Source organism: Pocillopora damicornis, chromosome 14, assembly GCF_964200805.1.
Source record: "Pocillopora damicornis chromosome 14, jaPocDami1.2, whole genome shotgun sequence".
NCBI classification, from domain to species: Eukaryota; Metazoa; Cnidaria; class Anthozoa; order Scleractinia; family Pocilloporidae; genus Pocillopora; species Pocillopora damicornis.
Window position 1 is genome coordinate 5,492,718 of NC_142683.1, and position 24,791 is coordinate 5,517,508.

Below are 24,791 nucleotides of genomic sequence, written 5' to 3' on the forward strand. Positions count from 1 at the left end.
GTGCGAAACACAGCTGATTGCCGCTAGAATCTGCCATTCTCGATGTAAATTTCTAAGGTATCCGACCTTGCACGCTGGAGAACTGCTGATTATCTTCGTAAAGGAGGGAGATCGAAGTCTGCGTCTCACGTGAATTAATTGCCTAACTATTATTACCATAAACGGCCAATCATGAGACATGTAAGATACGACTTAGAATAAAAAAAACAAACATGACAGCAAAAAAGAGAAATTATGAAAAGAGAACAAAACGCACTTTGTTAAAAAATTCTTCTTACCTTAAGAGCCATTTTGTTAAATAAGTATTTCGAAAATTATCAATGATTGAAATTTATAAAACATTGATAGGTTGAACTTTACCTTTTTCCTGGAAAGCCATTTAAAAATAAACATTTTTCTCGGAGGACACGCTCCTGTCATGTGATTGGAAATGTAAAGTAGGTTCTCATTGGTCAAAATAAATCTCGTAACCAGATCCTTTAGGATCGAACGTAAACATGGTTGACAACGTGTGTGGACTATCGATTTCAAATTGATTATTGTTCATTGTTATTGCTTCGCAAGCGCTTGAAGCAGGGTAAATTTTGAAGCTGTGATGAAAGAAAGGGAAACAAGAAGTATCAAGCAGAATATTTCTTTAAATAGTCATTTTTTTGGCGACGGAGATCGGAAGTTTTGGTCAAATACCGCACAGTGCGAAATGCACATCCGCGAATATGTTCGTCTAAAGGAAATTTAACTTAAATGATATTGGGCATTTGAGGAGGTTATATCGAAAAAACTCTCTACTCTACAGGATTTTTAACGCGTTTGAAATGGAGGAAAGTTGTATCGAACGACAAGAAGAGGAGCTTCAAGCTCTTCAAGCTATTTACATGGACGACTTCCAAGATTTGAGAGAAGAGGTATTTCATATATTAAACAATTAATTTAATTGAGTTGGGTGGAAGTCTTGAGAACTTGCCATAAGCGTTAGGGAGCTGTTTACGATTTGGCCTATAATCATACCGATGATCCACATGGTAGTTCAGGTTAAATATTTAAAAAAAACATAGGAATTCGCCTGGAACATAGATCAAACTGTGTCAACTTCCAAGATTAGAGAGTATAATGAATAGAAGAGCTATCAAGACACCTCAGAAGGGATTTCAAGACAACTTCATTAGGGAATTTGATGCAGTGTTTCACACTTTCAGTGTGTGTTAGGCCATCACAATAGTCTTAAAGACTAGAATTTTCAAAATGCCCCTTTTTAAAACACTATATGAGGAGGTAATGAAGCTCAGACCTGATTTCCTCTTCAAATGTGCTGACAAATCCCGCTATTTTCAATCTTGCTTAGCAGCCTGGCTGTACGTCTCCATCATGCTTCATCTCTCAGGCTCACCTCTAGTTTTCCTCTTCTTGGAAATCTCTTAAAGCTAGTGAGAGTTACACAAAAAAAGCATTTGTAACAGAAATGATGAGGTTATTATTATTATTATTATTATTATTATTATTATTATTATTATTACTATTATTATTTTGCAATAAGCAGGGCAAAATATATTTGTGTACTGCATGTTGTGGTTTTTTCATATTTGTTGTGAAACCATAACAGTAATAACAACTTATTTTTGGAGCATTTTTTTAACTCTTTAATCCCAGAGGGTTTTTAAACTGACACATAATTTCTCTCTAGGTATCACTGCTAAAGCAAATATTAGTCTCATGAGAATTAATTCTCCTCCTCAGTGTCATGGGAAATGTTTAGAGAACAGTATGGAGAATATACATGCTAATCTTAAGGTGTAAAGAATTAAGTCCACTTAGTGTGAAAAACCTTAACTTGCCTGTTATTCTAAAGTTGTAGGAGAAGCATAATTCTTTATTTTATTTTTTTAAAATTTTTTTTTAAAATTAAGTGTTCCTTATCATGTAGCTTGAATAACCAAGAGAAATTTATGCCAAGAGAGTTCAAATGATAAATGAGAATGAAAATACTAAGACCTCTAGAACAATTAAGGTTTATTAGACACTTTAATTCAAGAGGATGCATTTGGCAAAGGAAAAGTGGAGGTCTCTGGCAACTGGTTTAAATTTTCTGGCTAAGTTGCAATAGCTTATGCTCTTTTTTGTTCAACTGTGAAGCTGATATTCAATATGTCTTCCCCTTAACTTAATACTCTTCTAGTGTTACTACATTTCTTAATGAAAACCCTGCATTAACTAACAAAGTGTTTGTCTTCCTATAAAGCCTGATGAACCTCCAAAGGTTTGTTTAAAGTTGACTCCATTGCAAAGTGTTGTGGCCAAGGAGGTCTATGCCAGAGTTGATTTGATCATACAGTACACAGCAGACTATCCTAATCGGTAAGTATACAGACTCCTTTTAATTTTTTTACAATCATAAGTAGATAAAGGGCAAGAACAAAGCATTTAAAATATGAAATGTAGGTATCATTAAGTTTTTAACCCTTTCACTCCCACAAGTGATCAAGACAGAGTTTCTCCTCACAATATCAATACAATATCAAGCAGACAGGTGATGAGAATAGAGAAGAATATCAATTATGGGATTATTAGTTGATCTAATACCAAATTCTCTGAACTAACATCATCAGAATTGTATGGCAGATAGTAAGGAGAATTACCAATTAGATCTTGGGAACGAAAAGGTAAGTGAAAAGGTACCCATTGAAGGCTTGGAAGGCAGTAAAGGTAACATACCGGTAGTGCTGATTCTTATATCATGATAGATTGCTCTGTGTCATTTTTAGGAGTCCAAAGCTGTCTATGTGCAATGCTGAAGGTATTTCAGAGGAAGATGTTAATAAGCTTCAAACTGAGCTTCGCAAAATGGCTGCTGATCTTGTTGGTGAGGTGAGCTATACATGTACTGCACTTGTATGTTTAACATACTCAGTGCCTCACAGTTTCTTCATTGTTGTAGATCAAATGTATGCTAGGTGGAAGTTATTACCCATACTTGTTAAACTGTTGTGAAAACAAGGAAGTGAAGGGTTCTCTGACTATAGGTGAAAATTACTATATTTATGCATAAAAATAAATTAAAACAGTTTTAGCATAGATATATGCAAAATTTTTTAGTGAAGTCTGCAAGTACAATTTTTCAAAATGTTGCCTTTTGGAATAATTTTGGTCACTTCCCCTCTTCCCCTCATCCCCCCTTTCCCCCCCCCCCCCCAAAAAAAAAAAAAAAAAAAAAAAGAGAAAGAAAAGTTAAAAAGACAAAACCCTGATATCCATGGGAAGACATTTCATGTTCAAATACATGAATTAGGAAGTGAGCCAAACAGTGTGATTGTAATTCTTACATTTGCCAGCGTGGTATGTTTACTCCCCTGCCAATTAAAATGGTAGAGAAAGAGAGAGAATAAAGTAACTCTGATGTCTGGAAGCAGAAATGATTTACTACAAAGTCACTTAGACTGAGTGACAAATTGTGTTCAATAAAATATTAGTCTATTGCTCAGCTCAGAAACATCTTGCATTTGAACTGAGCAGAAATATTGGTATTAAAACCTTCCATATAATAAATAACATCTTGAATCACTTGATATCTAGTCACCACATTTCTAATACTGCAAAGTTGAACATTAGACTTAAATGTTAATAATGTGAAATTGATTTTATTTAAAAAAAAATCAGTTCAACTTGGTCACTGCTCATTTTAGAATTGTGCATATTTGGGAGCTACAGAACATTTTCGGTTTCCATTGGTTCATTTGATAATTTGACCTAGGATTGATAAAATTTTCATCATCTTCTTTTCATATATTTTTGTTCAAATCGGTTGGTCACCGATTGGCGATTTTTGGTGAAAGTTTAGTCACCAAATATATTTTTCATTTGCCATGGTGACCAAAACAGTTGCAATTTGGAGCACTGCTGTCACATACTGTAACTACAGTTGTATCTTTTTAAGTCTTTCTTGAATTAGTCACATGAACTGGAAATCACACATTCATCATTAAGTTAGCAAATTTTTTATGCTACTGTGGCCCTTCAACTCCTAGAAGGGATCCACCTGTAACTTCCCCCTATGTTATCTGTATGTTGTCCAGCAAACAGGAAATGAGAATACTAAATCTTATAGTTATCCTGATCTAACACCAAATTCTTTTAACTTACTTGCATGTAGAAGGAAATGTGTAGCAGCTAGAGGGGAGAATTTACAATCAGATACATATTTGTACTATAGGAGTTGAAGGGGCATATGGAAAGTAATTCACAATTGCAATAGTTTTGCTCAAGATGGTCAGTTGCATTTTTGCGTCTTTCAGATTGTTTTTTTTTTTCGTGGTCTTTTTATGTATACTTAAGTTTCCACAATTTGACTCTTAGTGGTCAGTTTTTTTTTTCATTCTGTTTGGCTTCTTTCCATTTGCTTTGGTGTACATAGTTCAGTGGAAATTAATTTGAATTTCAGTGCCAATGGCATTGGGTGAAGTTCAATCCATTTATTATGTGAAATTTTCTTACTTAAATTTCATATACTGCCTCACAGGTTATGGTTCTGCAATTAGCACACCATGTTCAAACATGTCTTCACCAACACAACAAACCACAGTTATCATTTTATGATAAAATGATGGCTGACAAGCGTAAAGAGGAGGAGAGACTCCAAGCTGTTGAGCGTCAAAGACTGCAGATGGAGATTGAAGCTAACAAAGAACGGGAAGAAAATGAGGTAAAAAAAAAGACATTCAGTTTTTCTCCAAAACCTAAACTTTTTATCAGCTAAAGATTATTTTGCATTTGTGATAGGATTTATATGTATTATTAGTTTTTGGCATATGTGCAATTCTTGACAATAAGGGGTGTACAAACATAACAACTGGAAGGTTCTATAACTTTTTCACTTCCAACATCTCAGTAGTAATTGTCCTCACTGTGTGTCACACAATTTTTATGTTGTTAGGTCTTATGATGCTGTATGATTTTTATGATATTAGGATTTTGTCAGATTGGATCAACCATTCATACCCTAATCTGTATTTGATTCATTCTCATCACTTTTCTTCTGGCTTTTGTATTGATATTGCAAGGAGAAATTCTTTCTTGGTCACTCATGGGAGTTCAAGGGTGAAGAAGCTTGGAAGAAATGAGGAGATGAATTTTCATCAACTCAAGTGTTTCGGCTAATGATTTTCTATTATATTGATATTTATTTTAGAAACGTGAAGTAGAAGAAGAACTACAGAGGAGAGATGAAGCTATGAAAGAAAGCAAACGACGAAGAACTATTGTTATTCAAGTAAGAATTCTGTTATTAAGTTAACTTTATTTTATAGCAATTTTCTATTGTTTTATAAAACCGAGAAAAAATCACAACGGGCAATCAAGAGAAAGGAAAATACCTTAAACAGTCCTTGAGAACTCAGAGTAAAAATAAGCAAACCGTCTAAAGCGCGGGAAAACGCGGGCGACCAAGTCGTGATTAGTGTCAGTTTTGCATTTGATTGGTTGAGAGAGTGGCGCGAGTTTTCTGGACCAATCACATAGCAAAGTAAAGTAAATGAGATGCAATCCCGGATTACTTTGGACACTCAATTAAAAATTTCTCCTCTTGGCTTGAAACTATGTCCGCTTTATTAAATCTCTAGGAAAAGAACACCAAGACAGATCCAGCGGCTCAGAGTACAAAAACAAAAGATCCTGACACCAGTCCAACAAAGGAAGTGCCAGTTCAAAGAAAGCAATCTGGGAATACCACGGCACCTACACAAGCTTTCCCGTCGCCCAAGAAAACAGAGGAAAGGCCTTCTGGCTACAATATCATGAGACGAAGGCGGAGCTCTGAAAGTGTGGGTGATGAATCCTTCACAGGGACACGAGTAATCCACTTCACCAGTAGAGGGGAACATATCGTGCATTGTGGAAAATGCCTAGGTAAATAATACTTGTATGTCCTTATAGATTAAGTGGAGGGCCAGATGGGAAACTACAGTATTTGGCTCGAATTCATGACGTGTGGACCGAGGGCAATGAGTTCTGTGCGTCATGACTGAGAGGCAAATATTTCTCCCTCTTGAACGACGTAAGTCTGCACTCGAGCGAAGTGCCTATCCAGCCGTAGCGTATGCCGGTTTCTATCGTTCGAAGCGCTTAGGAGTATCACTACTCCCCATCTGGATGGGATGCCAGTCCACCCCCAGCATTTCAGACCTCTCGACCTGGAGTTAAGCGCACTAACCATCACGCTACTGTGTATCCCATATGGCAACTAAATTTTACAACTTTTGTCACAATGAAAATGAAAAAATTACGCGCGTCAGATTGGCTTGAAACGAGTGCATTCTCATGTAACACGAATGCAAAGTTGTTACACGAGTGCCCTATCAAAATTTGTCTGTCTTGATTTTCTGTTAGGGTTTCTGCTATACATCATTAAAAAGCAACAACATGATTTCTAGTGTAGTTTGGTATAATGAGTACTTGTAGTTATTTTCAAATACTAAAAATTGCACTTGCCCTACGGGCTCGTGCAGTTTAGTTGTCTTTGAAAAATTTACTCGTGCTTATCAACACCTCCTTGCACTCAAAATCATGTTGTTACCTACACAAATTATGCTTCAACCTTCATGGGACGCCATTAAACACCAGTAAGACGGGCGCGTGCGGAACAACTACGGAAAGACATTTTAAAAAAAAGTTCTTGGCTAGCAGCCATCCCATTCTGTAGAAATCTGTTTTAGATTAACGCCCAGATGTTGGTAAGGTTGAAAAAGCCAAGTTCACTGGTTGTTGAAGTGCTTCTCAAGGGCTGGTATACCAGTTAGATGGTGAAAACATCGCATGCAGGCAACTGACCCTTGCAAGATAGACTTTCCAGGTTCTCAAGGAAGGAGCGTGAGTTGAAGCTATTTTGTTTTTGTTTCAGGTCAGGGATCATCTGGTTCCAAAGTTTACAGTGGCATGAACATTACCATAGGTGATCTTGTGGTGGTGTATGAATGGATTTTGTCGTCACTTCATGCAGGACCTCAGATGCGACGCACGCTTAGTATCACTGACAACCAGCAACAAGATCCACAAGCAAGGCTTATGAAACAGGTCTGGTTTTTTGCTTCAGGTTTTTATTCTGTGATTAATTGAAAGTTTGAAACACAACTGAGCGGGAACCGATTATACCTCTGAATTTTTTTGTTTTGTTGATTATTTTGTTGTTTGTATTGTTTATTTTGTTTATTTTGCTTTTGTTTCGTGTTGTTCCATTTCCTACTAAAGGGTATTTTCTTCCAAAACAATTGTCACACGACGCAACAATACAGATTTCCAGCCCAATTAAAAATAAATCTGATTTTTGTGTACTTTGTTTTCACTCTTAGGTATCCAGTATAGAGCAGGAGACTTTGTCCTTAATCAATCGTGTCAGTCATCCAAACTTGACACACTATTTAGCCGTTAATGTCCAGGAAGAATCTCCCGCTGTCAAAGTCCAGGTATTTTTAAGTATATAGCATTTTAAATATATTGTAAATCCCGATTTATAATCTTTTTACCCTTTATTTTTAAAGAAATCTCGCCTATTCGGCCTAAGATTACGAGGAAAAGGATTAATTTGGTATACTTCGGATAAAGAGGTCTTGATATCGACCTCATCCAAAACTTTTGAGTATTCATTCGCAAACGCATAGGGCCGATTATATAAACGAAGTTTAACCGTTTTTTTACAAACCGCGTTCTAAACTATCTTCAATCAAGCTGAACTCTTTTTCTCAACATTTATTTTTTGTGAACAGTGTCAAGAGGGCCGAAAGCCAATAGGGGAAGGACATTGATTTAATAAAATCAACCCTCTTATAGAGAATACCTGAGGCTCATTCCTTGCGTAACAGCGCGGTTTGAACTAAACCTCGTTTAAATAACCGGCCCATACGTTTTGGTGCGTTTTTGTTTATCATCCACACTAAAACGCCCGAAAAACGCTCATGACAACGACTTCAAAAAAGACTCGGTTTTGAAACTCTCCTCTTCTTGTTGGAACAGGTGAAACAGCGGCTTTTTGAAAACCATGACGAATAAAGCGTCACATTCCCTCGCTTCTATCCACGTTTTTGGGCGTTTTAATGGGCATGATAGATGAAAATTTAATCCATCAAAAGATATACCTTTTCGAATGAAAACGTTAGGTAGTTGTGTTGGCACCTGAAAGAAAAACGAAAAAGGCTAACCTGAGTGGAAAATTTGATTCGTTTTCTAATTGACGTGGTGCATTAAACGCACGTTAAAAAAGGAATTACTCGAACACAACTAAGATTAATTTTGATGTTTCTCTGCCAAAATAAAAGTAAGTAGTATTTTTAAGCGAGATTCTGGCATGGTGCCGTTGTGTACCGCTTTTTGTAACGACCCTTACTCTGTGGAACTTGTATGAGGCGGTCATTCCGCCATTCCCCGCGGGTGAATGCTTAATACAGATTCGATTGTAGCTACAACCATCAGAAAAGTTTTCCCCACCCAAGCCATCCCCATACTTTTGTAATATAAACTTTTACCAAGGCTTGAATTTTCCCAAAACTATGCCTTATTTCCTCCCCATGTTAGTTAATTGATTTAGTATTTTATTTTTCCTTTCTTTCTTTAGGTTTTGTCAGAATACGTTGGTGGCGGCGATCTCAGTTTGCACCTCAGGAAAGGAGGGATGCCTGTGGCACAGCTACGAGAATACACTCAACAACTTGTGGAAGCCCTGTGCTATCTTCACAGCAGGGCTGTGGTCCATAAGGACTTGAGGGTGAGTGAAACAGAGAGGTGCTTGTTTATTAATTCGTTACACATTCTTCCTGAAATTATAAATTTTTTCCCATGCGATTACCTGTTGTTCTAGATTCACTCCTTCCGTTTCGTTCACAGTTATCTAGTTGCCGCCTTGACTCTGACGGAAATATTCGACTGGCCGATTACAGTGTTGGGAAAAGGTGAGTGTTCTTTAATAGCTAGATTTCATGAAATTCGTTTTCACATAGCAGATCTGTTGACTATTTGTACTAAAGGTTCAACTCGATGTAAATCGCCTTTAGTTAAGCGGTGCGCATATATATATATATTTTTTTTAAATTCCTGCAAATGATGAACAGTTAACTAAAAACCTACCAGTGGATCCCACCAGTTGAAATATTACCTCTCGTTTCTTTTTGCCATAAGAAACATCTTAGTTTTAACGTTTTTTTTTTCTTCGGTCCATTCTTAGTTTGCTTTTTTTATTCCTGTATGTAATGATTATTATAGATGAAGTATCTTTAGGGTCGAAAGATGCTAAATTCATTGGAGCACTTTTTTAAAGTCAAGGCTAACATTGCTCCATTCCTCCGCATCCCCTCCCATTTCCCTTCCCCCTCCCCCTCCCCCCTGCATAACCACGCCTATCTCGGCTCCCAGTAACGCTAGTGACTTAAATTGATGCTGTGATGCCCAGTTTGGATAAGTTTAGTTTTACGTCCGTCAAAGAAACAGCTTAGTTGTTGTTACAATAGCTAAGAAGTTTCTGTAATGTAGACATGAGATTGATTGTGTTCAAATGATATTTTAGGTTGTCGGATCTGTACCAAATGTATGGCGGGAATGTGAAAGAAACACAGAGTAACGCTGCAGACGAAAACAACAAAATAACTTCTCGTTATGGAAAGAAAGGAGATGTCTACAGTTTGGTAAGGAATAGCTTCGTGAAGTCTTAATCATGGGCCTTTGAAAAGCATGGTATCTCTGTTTTTCTTTTCTTAGCTTCATTCCCAGTTTTGAGTGACACAATTCATCTGTGACACGCTTTCCTTGCGCGTGGAAAAGCTTTCTCTTCAGGGTATGTCGAAGAGAGATGGAAGGGGCGAAACAGTATGAAGCTGCAAGCAGAACTAAGGGCGGAGCTTAGGGTTTGGGTTAGAGTTAGGTTTAATTCCAAGCAGAAAAAGAAAAAGAAATTTAACTAAACACGCAAACAAGCGCACAAAAATGATTGATAGGCTTAGCGTCGCTCACTCCAACATAGAAGAGGCATTGAGGATGCTGAACCCACTTGAGAGTAACCAAGATTATAACTTTAAGGCTTTTTTTTTTTTTTCTCAAAAGGGCCTACTTGTACTGTCTTTGGCTGTCGGAGATGTAATATTTGGAGACGTGAAAGAAATACCTGCTTCATTGCCGTCGGAACTGCGAGACTTCCTTTCCAAGTAAGTGATAGATCTAAATTCTTACAAAGTGTACTCATTTTTCATGTATAACAAACTTCAACAATTCGCTATTACTTTGAAGTAGTAGTTGAGCTCGTTAGCACAACTTTTGAGAAACGGTGGTGACAAAGTTGATGCAAGAATATGTGTACGTACTTTTTATAATTTTTTAATCTTTTTTCAATACGTACTTTTTTTCAATCCTTCTTCTTCACAGTTGCTTAAAGACCGAAGAAAGAAACCGTTGGTCCGCATCTCAGTTACGCGAACATTCATTTTTAACCCCAGTCGTATCCGGTAGTTTAGCGAACCACCAACAGGAAGTTGGGAAGAGCAATGGAAACGCAGGGGATGATGGGCCATCGCACCTGATTGACCAACCGGATCGCGAAGAGCCTATGTCCAACTTCTCATTCTTCTCGGGAGTTCCCGGAAAATCCCGAGTGAAATGCGAGTATGAGGAGCTGCAGTTTCTCGGAAAAGGAGGTTTTGGAAATGTCATTAAGGTATAAATGAGCTTTTAGTATCAATTAAATTTGCAAGGACAAGAACGAGAACACCGTAAGATCTAGATCTAAATAATGCTTGGTTTCTATTGGCAGGATCGAGACATGGTTGTTTTAGTATGATGGAAACACACACAAAGCATGCAAAGATACATTTTTTCATGTGCCAATTTCTTGACTAGCTATGTTCATTGGCTAAAAAAGAAAGAGCGACAGTAGCCTGCCATGAAGGAATCAGTTGTTTTTGTGTCTTATCTCTAGCCTGGGACAAAGGAAAAATTCCGAGGCCCCACGAGGTATCAAGCCACAGACCTTTTGGATTCCGCTTCAGAGTGCTGTACTCTACTGATGACTGGGCGATCATTAAGTTTATATATGATGTTCAATCGCCATACTGCTGGGATGAGCAATGTCGAAATCCCCGCGTAGTTAAATAGAAAAAGAAAGTTGCTGAATTTTAAGCTCGTTACTGAAGTAAAGAAAGACTCAAGAAGTTCATTCGCCATTCAATTTAAATATTTGTCGTTATTTCATTTATGTATTCTTTATTTTTTGCAGGTACGAAATAAGCTGGACAACTGCCTTTATGCTGTGAAGCGGATTCCTCTGAATCCAAAGAGTACTCAGTTAAACAAGAGGATCATGCGTGAAGTACAGCTGATCAGCCGCCTGAATCACGAGAATGTCGTTAGGTGAGGATGTAATAGGGAGTTTAAGAAACGACAACGGCGACGCCGTGGACAACATTGATTTAACAATGAACTTATATTTTACCTACGAATCTAGCAATACTCTAAAGTCATTTAGTTTGTTTCTCACTATCAAAAGCATATTGAAAATGAATATGGAACGCAGCCTTAAATTATGAATAGAAATTTAAGAAATTAGCCGTCGTCGTTCACGTTCTTCAGACAACACAGAGTTTGGTCATTTCATGTCACTGCTTTGCGGAGAATGCAAAGAAATTTACAAAAATTTATGACGCACGTCGGTGTACAGTCACTGCTCTGCTCATGAAACCTTTTTTTAGTGACGTTCCTGTTGCCATTGCCTTCGTGGTTTTCTTAAACTCCCTTGTGAAATCATTACAGGCGGAGTTCGCGTTTACGCACAAATCGTGCGTATAGATACGCAACAAACTTTCGTGGGACATGTAAACACAAAGTGAATCTGCACAAGGGAAATGATTTGAAATTAAAAAAAGTTCTAGTGAGAATGGTAGGAAAAATACTACTGAGTTAACACGTTGTTTAATACAACCACATTACAGGCTGGATTTAATTTTTTTTTAAATTCCTCGAAAGGAGAACGAGCAAAGTGATTACGGGAGGGTATTTTGAGTGTGGGTGAATTTTGCTTGGTCCTCCTTTAAGCAAGTGCCTCTTTTTACGTCTGTAGCTGGATGGTTTTACAAGTTCTAATAACTACTGCTAGTGTGGGAAGAAGAGTCGCATTGAGTTGGTAAAGTGGTTGTCGTAAAGGAAATTTGACAATGTGCAATATACTGCGCTTTAAAAGGGAAACGGAGCGCAACTCACAATAAACTAATCTGTAATGTATTAATCTATTAAAGCTGCATTTTAGTGGGAGAACGCTTAGCTCTCCAGCCAATCTACCAGCATCCACTCTAATTATCGACAACAGATAACCCAAATCAAATTTAGCATGATAGTAAAAAACCCCATCATGTAGCAGGTAAACCACTTGGCTGTTAGTTGGCTATTGTGGAAGAGTCTGGCTCGGGACCATTAAAAAAACAAATTTAATAGATGCTTACGGCGAGACTCGAACGCGGGACATCCGACCAGCTTAGAACTCGTGGCTCACGCTGCCTTCTTAACAGTTACATTTTCCCTTCTGTAGATATTACTATTCCTGGATCGAAATCGCTGAGGAACAGCAACAGGAAAAGGTTCAAACAGCAGACGGGAAACCTCCCAAGGACGTGCCATCATCTTTTTCATCTGAAGAAAGTCTAATGAAATTCAATAAGATCGAAGCGCCAAGTGTGAGAGAAAGTAGAAATGACGTAGAAGAATCTTGGTGGCAAGACGACGGAAAAGAGAAGAGCAATGAAGCAGATTCGTCTTCAAGTGATTCGCAGGAATCGATTCGTAGTCCAAGTAAATTATCGTCATCTAAGAGTCACAGTGTGTCATTCTTTAATAGCAAGTCTGAGTCGTCTGAAGGAGTGGTGTTTAAAGGAAACATTGAAGCGTCGGTTCTTCAGTTTGGAGATCTGTTAGATACAGAGGTAAGGTGGTCTTCAAAAAAAAAAAATAATAATAGTAATCACAAAAATTGGATTATTGTCGTGGCGCTTTTCTTTCAAGTAACTGTTAAATAAGATAGAAGTCTGATGCGGCTTTACTTCTGCAACCTTGTCGTTCCGTCCGATAAGGGTGACTACCCTTTGCTTTAAGCGTGAAATTGGAGGGGCTTTGTAAATCAAGAAATGTGAAAGTGGTTTAAGACATGATAAACGACCAGAAATGTTTTTGTCGAGCCTCCATGTCAAACGCTGGTATGAAAACATATTTCAGTTGAAATACACCTGCAGTCTACTCCGCTTTGAATTCTCATTAGTTAACTAAAAAAAGAAAAAAGAAAAAAAAGGGGGCTCAGTAAAATTTAAATATGTCTATTGCAGGATACGTTTTGGTAATCGTTACAAGTACAGAATACATTAGCTGAAGCTCGTGATCACAACGTTACGGGATGCTTCGGGAATAAACATACACCGGCCTTATTTATTATTATTTTTCTTTTTTCAAGTCAGAAGATTCTGATGAAGGAGTGGAATGGCAAGAGACTGGAAGCGAGTCCAGTGCCGAACACTTAGGACTGCAGTACCTGTACATCCAGATGGAGTACTGTGAGATGAGCACCTTAAGGAACCTTATTGACGAGGGCTTGCATAAAGATAAGGAGCGAATTTGGAGGCTTTTTAGAGAGATCGTTGAGGGCCTGGTACACATTCATACTCAGGTGATGCGCAAGTCCTAAATCAATATGTCACATCACATGCGTGGTGTAATGTGCTTAGAATTTCCTAAGTTAGAGCAATGTTCAATTCATTGTCCTATATATACGTGTCAGCCGCGAAGGTCAACCTCGGGTTCTTTTCAGAACAGTGCTAGCAGATCAGAACGTGGAATCCAAACGCCTTAGATTTGATTCCTCGTGAGCGAGTCAGATGTTTCGCTGTTCCACGTACGGGGCAAAACGGATAACATAACGCTTTCTTTATCGCTTTTTCCTCTTTGCTGCACAGGGCATTATTCACCGGGATCTTAAGCCCGTAAACTTGTTCCTAGACTCTCTCGGTCGCATCAAAATAGGCGACTTTGGCCTCGCAACCACGCACGGCATGACACGCGGAGGCATGGACACTGACGGCCCAGATTCAATTGCTAATGGCCAGTCTCTCAAGGTGAACTCAAGCACTAAAGAGAGTATGACGGGCAAAGTTGGTACGACGCTTTACGTCGCTCCGGAGTTGGGAAAACGGTCTGGCGGCCGAGTGAAGTACAGTCAAAAGGTTGACTTGTATAGTTTGGGGATTATCTTCTTTGAGATGTGTTACAAGCCTTTAACAACCTCTATGGAAAGGGTTAAAGTTTTGGGAAATCTACGAACGGTAAGTGTATGTTTACCCTAGCGCTACAATCATATAAAATCGGAAGAAAGTTGTAATTTTCTCGCCCACAAGGAGAGATGAAAATAGTCTAAAGGGTGTTCATATGATCTACTTTCAAAGGTTTCAGGGTGAATAGGCTACTCATCGTGTTTTACCTTCATTTTCCTGAGCCTAAATTGAAAAGGAAGTAATTATGCTGAACAATATTCCAAGTTTGTAATCAAGCCTTAGAGGCGACAAAGTCGTAGGTCTTTTTATTCTCGAGCATTAATTTCGCTTTTCATCAACTTTTTCGGTGTCCTGTTTGTTTCCTTATTAGGAAGGAATCATCTTCCCGACTGATTTTGACCAGAGGGGCCGCGCCAAACAAATGATCGTCCTTAAGTGGCTCCTCAAACATACCCCTGAGGAACGCCCTACTTCACATGAACTACTTCAAAGCCAGTATGTTCCACCTAAGATTGAAGATGGTCAGTTGGACGAAGTGCTCAAACATACGCTCGCGTCTACGAACTCTACTCGCTACCAGCGTATGATTAAGGCCATGTTCTCGCAGAACGTTTCTTCAGTTCAAGACATAACTTACGATGTTGACGTTTACACGGGACAGGTTTCACCACATGCTATCCTTGTGCAGCAGATGGTTCACGAAAGCGTAAAATCCGTATTTTTGAGACACGGCGCGTTACGGTTAAGAACGTCACTTCTTGCCCCTCGCACGCAGTTATTTGAACAGCTTGAATTAGCTGTTAGCGTTATGGACCACAGTGGCACGCTTGTCACGCTCCCTTTCGATCTCAGGATACCGTTTGCGCGTTATATCGCGCGAAATGGGGTCGTGAACATGAAAAGGTTTGACATCGGATGCGTGTATCGTGACAAGAAGATTCTGGGCGCCCACCCCAAGGAACTTTACGAGTGTGTATTCGATATCGTCACAAGCTCGCCGGAAGACCTTGTGCCCGACGCCGAAGTTTTATTGGCGGTATTTGAGATAATAAACGAGTTTCCTTCGCTTGGTTCCCGTAATTATTATATCAGGATGAATCATGCACGTCTTTTGACGTGTTACCTGACTTCTGTAGGTATATCGGATGAGCGACAGGCCGAGTTGATAGCAATTCTGAAGGAAACTCGCAGCGAGAGGGACCGAAATGTTCAGATCAATTTGTTTGTTGAGAGCTTGCAGTTAAGCGATCACACAGCGACGGCACTTTGCGAGTTCCTTAACTTCGAAGGCCCTGTGAATAAATTACGCGAGCATCTGATTGGTACTATGAAGCGAAAATCTTGGGTGGGCCCGTCTGCGCGGCAAATTCTACACGATCTGGAAGCGATCACGGGGCATGCTCAAACATTCAAGATTGATCTTCCTGTGGAAGTCAAGACATCTATGGTTTATAACCACCAGCATTTCTCAGGTTTGATTTTCCAGTTTGTAGCCGCAAACAAGCGGAAACGGAAGCGAGGGGGCGTTGATATTCTGGCCGCTGGAGGACGTTACGACGAGCTAATAAACCATTTCCGCCGGGGAGGAGAAGCTTCTCATCCCAACCCTGGAGCGGTGGGTGTCAGTATCGCAATTGAAAAAATTGTAGCCGCTGTTTTGGAAGAAGAAGACGTTAGTAGTCTGTGTCCTTATGATGTTATGGTTTGTTCAGTTGGGAGTAACCCAATGCAGACCAAGTGCATGGGTATTGCACACGATTTGTGGGAATGTGGCATCAAAGCAAATATCTGTTATGATTCAAAAGACATGGTATCTCTGGAAGAGCAACAGGAGTTTTGTAAAAAAAGTGGAATTCAACATATGGTGGTGTTGAAAGAGCAGGATGCTGGACATGTGAGAGTGAGTGAATTGGAAAAAAATTGTTGCATTTCGTTTTCATACATAGTTTGTCAATAAGCTTGTCTTTCCTTCCATATTCTGTTGTTAGTTTTTGCAAATTGCATTTAGTCACTGTTAAGTCATTTATCTCGCAGGTGCGATCTTTTGACAAAGAAAAGCTCACCGAGTCTCGCGTAAAGAGAGATGAACTTGTGGCCCATCTTCAAGCGAAGTTCTCTACAAGGCTTGAACCGACTGAGTCCTCTGCGCCGTTGGGTAATAAAGGGGCCAACACGCAGAGCGGTAACGAGACGAGTTCCACAGTTGTTCCAGAAATGAAGGTCTCATTTAACACCCAGGAGAAGTGGGCTTGGAACACAAAGCGGAGATACGAAAGCTTGATGATGTCCAAGATTAAACCTCTTCTGACTCACATCAGTTCTAAGAATGCCGTGGAAGTTATTGCGGTGAGTCAGGGGAGTATGTCGTTTTAAGTGTTGATTTAATGTTTGACTTTAAATTGTACTTTTAAGTTGGATTTACGGTTGGGAGCGGTACTCCTGTTATATGCTGTGCTGTGCGACGTGTGGTTTCCATCGCAGCTAATGTTTTGGATGTCACGCAACGCTCTTTCAAAGCGAGCATGGCGTGACATCTCAAAGATGAGCTGTTTTCAGGAAGGAGGTAAGTTTATAAGAAACTACGGTGTAGCATCGGTGGGGGGTGGGGTGGGGTGGGGTGGGTTGGGGGGCGTATTACAATTGATTTATCAACTGAGTTGAATAATGAAGAGTTTCTGAAGCTGTTGAAAATCCTATAGACTCTCTCGGTAGTTACTTTACTCTATTAACTCATTTGATAAAACCATGTTACACTGTTTTTTGTTCTTGTTCTTAAACTCTGATTGGTCAAATTACGTCACATTTCGCTGTAATCACCTTGCTAGAGGTGATTACAACAGGGACACCAAATTTGAAAATGATTTGTCACAAAAAAAAAAAAAGAACGTAAATGCTTTGACGTTTTGTCAATGAAAAGGTAGACGTCGTTTTAGAAAATTCAACTCTGAAGAGCTCAAAAGATGCTACTAAAAAACGCCTCGCAATGATATATGGTTACTTTCCCCCACCTGTTTCTTTTTCTCTCAGGTTGACCTGCCTGGTACTGTTTTGCGCAACATGTCCGCAATGCTTGATCTGGATGCAAGTCAAGACGCATTTGATGCTAGCGTTGCGACTATTGCTGATAAAACCCCGCGTTACAAGAAATACCTTGGGCGCGTTTGCGACGACATTCGGGACCTTAAAGTATCCAAGAAAGAACCAGTAGTGTTCGTCTATAGTGTAAAAGATGAAATGTTCAAAATATTTTTCTAGTTGGGATTTTTCTACGAATTTACACCCTTTTGTCAAAGCTGCACTTTTGTGTCACTCGTTAGATTAGCGCGGGATGGGTCACGCAGTCCTTGCGTCGGTAGACAGTGATATGTGTCACGCAACTTCTGTAATGGTAGCTATTACTACAGAATCCCAAATGTATCAAATGATGCTAAAGTACGTGGTTACTAGAATCGTAAAAACAGCTAGTCTTGAAGACATTAAAAGTAAAAGTTTTGTACAACAGTCTAGGAGATAGATTATTAAATAAAATGATTCATCTCTCGATTCTTCGACGTTCTGTGCTTTTGGTTAAAATCACTTTGTGACAATCAGAGTCGGTAAAAGTGTCCTGTACTAACTCTGTGACACGCTCAGTTTGAAATTTGACACAATATCGTCAAGGACGTCTTACATCCATCCTTACGATTCAAGAAATACGCGGCTTTGCTCAGGGCCTGTTTACATGGAGGTGGGGGGCCCTAGGTAGGTGAGGTAACCCGCTTCGCTGTGGTCAAAAAATAGCCCGCGTTTACAACTAATACTCTATTAACGCATAGGTGTGGTTCATACGACACGTACCTGAGATACTTAAAAGAGTTTTACAGCGAGTCCTGGGATCATGATAATGCTGTCTTGCTCTGAGGTCAGATTCTCTTTAGCTGACTTATACACTACTCCATCAAAGACTGCTTTTTTTTGGGGGGGGGGGGAGGTGTATACTAGGGGGTGCGCGATGTGGCTTATATCACAGTGCTAATACGTATACGTTAACTCTGGGCTGCATGGCCGGTCAGCATGTCGGATGACCACGCTGAATGGTTCCTTGTGGGACGCAACAGCAAATTCCTGGTTTCACCGGTAGCACTTTTTCAGCTTTTTAGCTTAAAATACATCTCTCGTAATGATAGGGTGACCAATCAGAATGCCAAGCCTGTCGCTGTCGCTGCGGTTGAAGACTGCAGGTCGGATTGGGTTGTAGCTACCGTTGAAATGACGGAGTTAAAACCGGAAATTGAAAAGGCGGTCGTGGGACTGCTTCGATGGAAGTCTGCGGTATGGAGCCAACGACAGTTGAGGCAGCAGCTTCTAAAGTGGCAGTGGAGTCGAGCCAGAATTGGGATAGGTTACTTGTTGCGTTAGTAGCAGACTGATTTATTCATTTTCTCTGATGATGTGATAGTGGAGGTAAGGTCACTGTAAGGCTTTGAAGGCGAGTCTACGACAGAGAAGGCTGCTTGCCTTACATTTTGCTGCAGTGCACTTTTACTTATGTTGCAGTTTACTTGAAGGCACTTGAGTTTCACGTGCAATACCTGGCTGACGTGTTCTGGCGACAGTGGATTCGGGCGTACCTTCCCTCACTCCAACAAAGGCAGAAATGGAACCATGCTACCCGCAATTTGCAGTTGGCAACGTCGCGCTCTTGTTGCATAAGAAAACACATAGAAGTTCCTGGCCGCTTGGGCTTATCTCGGAAGCTTTTCCAAATCAGAGTGATGGTCTGGTGAGGAAGATCTGATTTCGCTCCCAACATAAGTTACTTCGCTCCATGTAGGAAACTAAAGTAAAGGAAGCAAAACTAAGTTATCTAAATTGATAGTTCATTAAATGACGTTCATATCTTACCATACAATCGATTAACATCGCTCATGCGCTTGAAATACATCTGAGCTACGCAGAAAGAACATATAAAGCCTCATGAAAGGGACTCACGAAGTGTAATCCACTTTATTAATTAAAGATGGCGGATATCAGCTTCCTTACATCAAACAGCAAAAAAGGCCACACTGGATAGTATTGGTATTTCAATGATCTTTTTCAATACACTTCAGACTATAGCGTTGTATTTTATCCCACGATCATTTATTCCATTATCGTTATATATACATCCGTAGCTTGGTGGCTAATCCGAAGGACAGAGTGAATACGATGTACTCGAATCGTCGCAAGACATATCATGACCTATAAACTTTAAAGATCGTTAGTAAATAATAGATCGTTAGTAAGTAATACTTCACTTTACAACATGGAGTGAAGTAACTCATTTGATGGAGCGATCTAACATTCGAGTGGAGCGATCTAACTTTTGGGTGGAGCGATCTAACCTCAGTGCGATCTAACCGGATACCCTTTTTTTTTGTCTTCGGATCCACACAGAAGCAACGCTAGACCTTTTTAATTCAGTTGTCCGAGGAAAGTGGCTGAAAAATGTCAGACAACTTCAATTCAAAGTAAGTGAATGCTTAAGAGAGGATGTCAGCATCCATCGAACAAACTTGAAATATTGTGGCAAGTCGCCCAAAATTCGTTTGCTCTCCTACTTTCATATTTTGTAGCCCAATATGTTCTAATAATTGTGGTGTAGTTTTTTTGTGAAAATATATTTTAGTTTTCGAGAAATGACTTTTTTCGTTCGACCGCTCAAATATGCAAATTGTCACCGTGAATATTACCAGAGTTGTGTGACCTCATGTAACGAATATACTAGACCTACGGTATTTCTGTGAACATAATCCTTTGTTTTATCATCTAAACTTAATCCCCTGTCGTTATTGAAGCTGGCAAAGAAATATTTATTTTTTGGTGAATATTTTTGCCCGACATACTTTTCCTATGTCGAAAAGTAGCATCAAAACAAAGACAGTTTTAACAATGACCGATATGACACAATCTACTGAGCTTCAAGTTTTTAAAAGACCAAAGGATGGTTATAAAGTTACTGTAAAAATTTCCTTGTGTATTTGTGTTGTTCTATCTTGAGACGAACTCAAATTCCGGCAAAATTTACTTGATAGCGACTATGAAATATACATGGTGCGCCTACTTGTCGCCACCGTTAACTGGCATAAATCACTACAATTTGTAAAAAAAAATATATATATATATACAACAAGTGTTACGAGTAATTGTTGTAAAAATAAGCTACTAGAAATTTCCTGACTGCTGAGTCATGCCAACTTGCATACGATAGAACTTTCCAGAACATTTTATCAAGTCACACATTTACGAGGTAATTCTACTAAAATAATTCTTCTGTAAGCGTCTGGAGTGTTCCAGAACACTTTGTGAATATATATAAAGACTCGCTTATATAGTAGTGGTGGTTGTTGTCGACGGAGGGACGCCTGTTTTAAAAGCTATACCGTATGTATGAGTTACAGGGGATGATTGCTCATTTCAAGGAACTTTGGAGACAGCAGTGAGATTGTGTTAGTGGTGAGCTTGGATATAAACTGTGTGGGCTTAATTACGTTTATTAACGATAATTACTGTACTGCTTCAAGGAGTCGCTTCTTGTTAAAAACATTACTCGCTGTTAAAAAAGTAGTTGAGTTTGTGGGACTGTTGTGTTTTTCGGTCGGGTAGATTATACCGTAACACAGGTCAGGATAGTATGTGGAACTTCTGGTGTGTTTTCTTCAATTGGCTTTAGTAGGCACCTCCAACGACACTTCAGACTGCCAAATGCCCTTTCTATTGTTATCCCGCTCTTGCCTAAAATCTTATCGAATTTGGCCTGATTTCGATTAAGGTTACGAGAATGGGGATTAGTACTAACCAGCCAGGGTAGTGAGGGGTAAGCAGATCAGGAAGGGGCGCACCGCTACTCCATCAATGCGTTTCACTGGCTCAGACAAATAAGGTTGTTTCCGGCCCTTAGGTACAGTGTATTAAGTCGCGAGATTCTGGCATCGTGAATACTACCAGGTCATCCTGTGCTGACGTCTATAAATTTATCAGCAGCATCGACTACTCCTTGCAAATTAATTGAATAGTTTGTTTCCCGTTTAAAAAATAGTCTTCACGGTTAACCTGAGGTGCTTTTATGGTGATGTGGGAACCATCTATTGCTCCAACAACATTTGGAAATCCAGCTATACTTTCCACCCTTCTCATTGCTTGTGCAGCATCAAGGGGATCATCTGGGAACCGAATAAAATCATATTTGTGGCGTATTATAATGCTTCCATGAAGTTTTCATATATCTTTGTTACAGTAGATTTCCCTTGTCCGAAGGTTGTTCCTGTCGTTCCATGGAAGTTACTGGTTCCCAGTCTCCATAATGCAATTGCCTCGCGCTAGTTCAAGGTGACAGCCTTTCGGAAGCGAGTATATTGCTTTGAAAGGTCTGGTCCATCAAGCTGGCAGATGTAATCAAATGTCTCCAGAAAAACACGGAAGTCATTTTTCCACAAAGCAGACAAGACTTGATTCTGATACATCTCTTTAAACCAACCTTGTGGTCTTGGATATATCCACGCTACTCTTCTTCGCCGCGCAGAAGCTTATCTTCGTCTTCTTATTCTTCTTGCGAGGAGAGCAGTGAATATTTATTTATATGGAATATTTTTTTCCAGACAAAAGTCACGTAAGTACTACCAAAACTGGTACACTGTTTATCTGGAGACGTGCGTAACAGTTGCCGTTAGTAACAAAGGGGATCGTTTATTTGGTCACGTGAGCAAAAAGTTGTTAGCGCAAAACGCAAACGCACGTGATAACCTTCCTTCGCATTTCTTTGCTTTTGCTTCGCCTTTGCTGTCTGTCGTCGTGTATCCGCTTTCGTTTAGTAATACAACATGATCTTGTTAAGTGTTCTATTTTAAAGGATTCACTGCCGTAAAATAGAAAAAAAAGCAACTTTTCCACAGACCGCTCATACATTTGGTCGATTTCATTCCACGCTTTAAGAGATTCTCCGTTTTAAAGATTCCCCCTTTTAAAGATTCTCCGTTTTAAAGATTCCCCTTTTAAAGATTCCCCCTTTTAAAGATCCCCCCTTTAAAAGATCCCCCTTTTAAAGATTCCTCATTTTAAAGATTCCAGCTTTTAAAGATTCCTCATTTAAAATATTCCCCATTCCCCATTCATCCATTCCCCATTCCCCGTTCTCTCATTCTTTCTTCCCCATTCTTCGTTTCTCCATTCTTCGTTTCCCCATTCTGTGTTTCCCCATTCTTCGTTTCCCCATTCCTCGTTCCCCATTCCTCGTTCCCCATTCCTCGTTCCCCATTCTTCGTTTCCCCATTCCCCGTTCTCCATTCCTCGTTCCCCTTTCTGTGTTTCCCCATTCTTCGTTTCCCCATTCTTCGTTTCCCCATTTACCGTTTCCTCATTCTTCGTTTCCCCATTCTTCGTTTCCCCATTCTCCGTTTCCCCATTCTTCATTTCCCCGTTCCTCGTTTCCTCGTTTTCCCGTTCCTCGTTTCACCGTTTCCCCGTTTCTCGTTTACCCGTTTCTCGTTTCCCCATTCTTGGTTTCCCCATTCTTGGTTTCCCCATTCTTGGTGTCCCCATTCTTGGTTTCCCCATTCTTGGTTTCCCCATTCTTCGTTTCCCCATTCCCCGTTCCATCATACCCGGTTATCCCATTCCCCATTCTTCCATTTTCCGTTCCCTCCTTCCGCATTCCTTTCCGTTCTCCCATTCCTCGTTTCCCCATTCCCCCATTCTCCCATTCCCCCATTCCTCGTTTCCCCATTCTCCCATTCCTCGTTCTCCCATTCCTTGTTCTCCCATTCCTCGTTCCCCTATTCCTCGTTCTCCTATTCCTTGTTCTCCTATTCCTCGTTCCCCTATTCCTCGTTCCCCTATTCCTCGTTCCCCTATTCCTCGTTCTCCCATTCCTCGTTCTTCCTTTCCTCGTTCCCCCACTCCTCGTTCTCTCATTCCTCGTTCCCCCACTCCTCGTTCTCTCATTCCTCGTTCCCCCACTCCTCGTTCTCTCATTCCTCGTTCCTACATTTATCGTTCCCCCATTCCTCGTTCACCCATTCCTCGTTCCCTCATTCCTCGTTCTGCCATTCCCCGTTCACCCATTCCTCGTTCCCTCATTCCTCGTTCTGCCATTCCCCGTTCTGCCATTCCCCGTTCTGCCATTCCCCGTTCTGCCATTCCCCGTTCTGCCATTCCCCGTTCTGCCATTCCCCGTTCTCCCATTCCTCATTTCTTCATTCCCCGTTGGCCTATTCCTCATTCTCTCTTTTAAAGATAGCCCTTAAAGTGAAATCGGTCATGGCGGCAGCCCGCTACGCACATTGTGGGAACAAAAAGGGATTAAAAGGCCCTCAATCCCAAGCATTCCTGAATCAAGGACTACATGTTATGCAACGTCTAGCCATCCATAGCAAATTCAACCAACACCTATTCAAGAAGAACAGGAACAACTTAAAACTGCACTAATTGAAAGTCACATGAACACTATTTATCAACCCGCACCAGCCTCTAATGATGCAATAACTTTACAGCTGTAGAGGAAACTGAGAAACGTCCGCTTTCAGATGCTGCAAGTGCTCCAATAGACTTATCTGCATGTATGGACAGCCAAGAACACCACTATTTTTAGTAATATTTTGGGAAGGTTTTACGTTTTATTGATCACTGATGTTTACAATTACTATTGAGCTGGTATGGCTTGTACGTTTACAGTTTAAAACGAGGAATCTTTAAAAGCGGGAATCTTTTCTCTCTAACGACATTTCTCATCGCTGCCACAGTTGTCCCGCCATCCAAAGTACAATACATATTGAGATCTTCTTTGATTGATCTGTAGCTTTTGGAAGGTTTTTCCTTTTTCAGTAATCATATCGTTTCCACATCCTCTGGCTTGAGTTGACAAGGGTTTCCAGATTTCTTTTTCGCGGACAAATGATCCCAGTTTCGCAGACCGTTTTCCATAAGTTTCAAACGAACTGACCCGTGGCTCGATATTGATCGGCAACTTCCTTGAAATACCCTCCAAAATACCCTGATGTTGGATCCCCACCTTCAACTAAAATGGAATCGATTATCACACCCCTTCGGCTACCGTCTACGCTTTTACCACAGATATAATACCTACCTTGTTTGTTTATGGAAAGACCCACCACCGTTTGATTTTCAGCAATGTGAAGGAATGGGATCGCGTGCGCTTGCGTTTGAGGCGTCAGGGATAGGTCACGTGGGCTTAATTCAAATATGTATCTCTCCAGCGGCAACTGTTTCGCGCGTCTCCGAAAAAGAGTCTACCTGTTTTCGTTAGTAAAAGTGGAATGTCTGAGCTTACCTGCTTTGTCATAAAATTGCATTTTGATGGACAAAATTGGAACAAGAAGCCTTCTGGAAATTGTTAAGTCAACAACCATAGTCAACTTTTGTTTACTTTCTTTTACTATAACAAAAGCCCGTAACCACAGGAAAATTCTTGGCGCGACCTCAACCATTGGGCTTTGAGGAGATTGTATGTAATAAAACTCTCGACTGTACAAGATATTTAATGCGATTGAA

General features: G+C 40.0%; 1 protein-coding gene across 3 annotated transcripts; it reads left to right on the forward strand.

Moving 5' to 3' along the window:
* Window positions 1–482: 482 nt before the first annotated feature.
* On the forward strand, window positions 483–17,810 carry LOC113686965 (eIF-2-alpha kinase GCN2). 3 transcript variants are annotated; one of them, XR_016182838.1, is made up of 20 exons: window positions 483–905; window positions 2,237–2,352; window positions 2,760–2,862; window positions 4,511–4,693; window positions 5,180–5,260; window positions 5,610–5,895; window positions 6,887–7,059; window positions 7,335–7,448; window positions 8,594–8,743; window positions 8,863–8,927; window positions 9,539–9,656; window positions 10,072–10,172; window positions 10,390–10,678; window positions 11,237–11,370; window positions 12,542–12,932; window positions 13,454–13,666; window positions 13,953–14,318; window positions 14,638–16,167; window positions 16,302–16,830; window positions 17,295–17,810. XR_016182838.1 is itself a non-coding variant. In XM_089193483.1 (20 exons), the coding sequence occupies exons 1-20, from the start codon at window positions 816–818 to the stop codon at window positions 17,520–17,522; spliced, it is 5,043 nt and encodes a 1,680-aa protein (XP_089049609.1). In that variant the 5' UTR covers window positions 483–815; the 3' UTR covers window positions 17,523–17,810. The 3 variants fall into 3 exon arrangements, 2 of the variants coding, with proteins under 2 accessions (XP_089049609.1, XP_089049611.1); XM_089193483.1 differs by having other exon boundaries at window positions 16,302–16,613; XM_089193485.1 differs by having other exon boundaries at window positions 5,616–5,895; window positions 16,302–16,613.
* The last annotated feature ends 6,981 nt before the right edge of the window (window positions 17,811–24,791 follow it).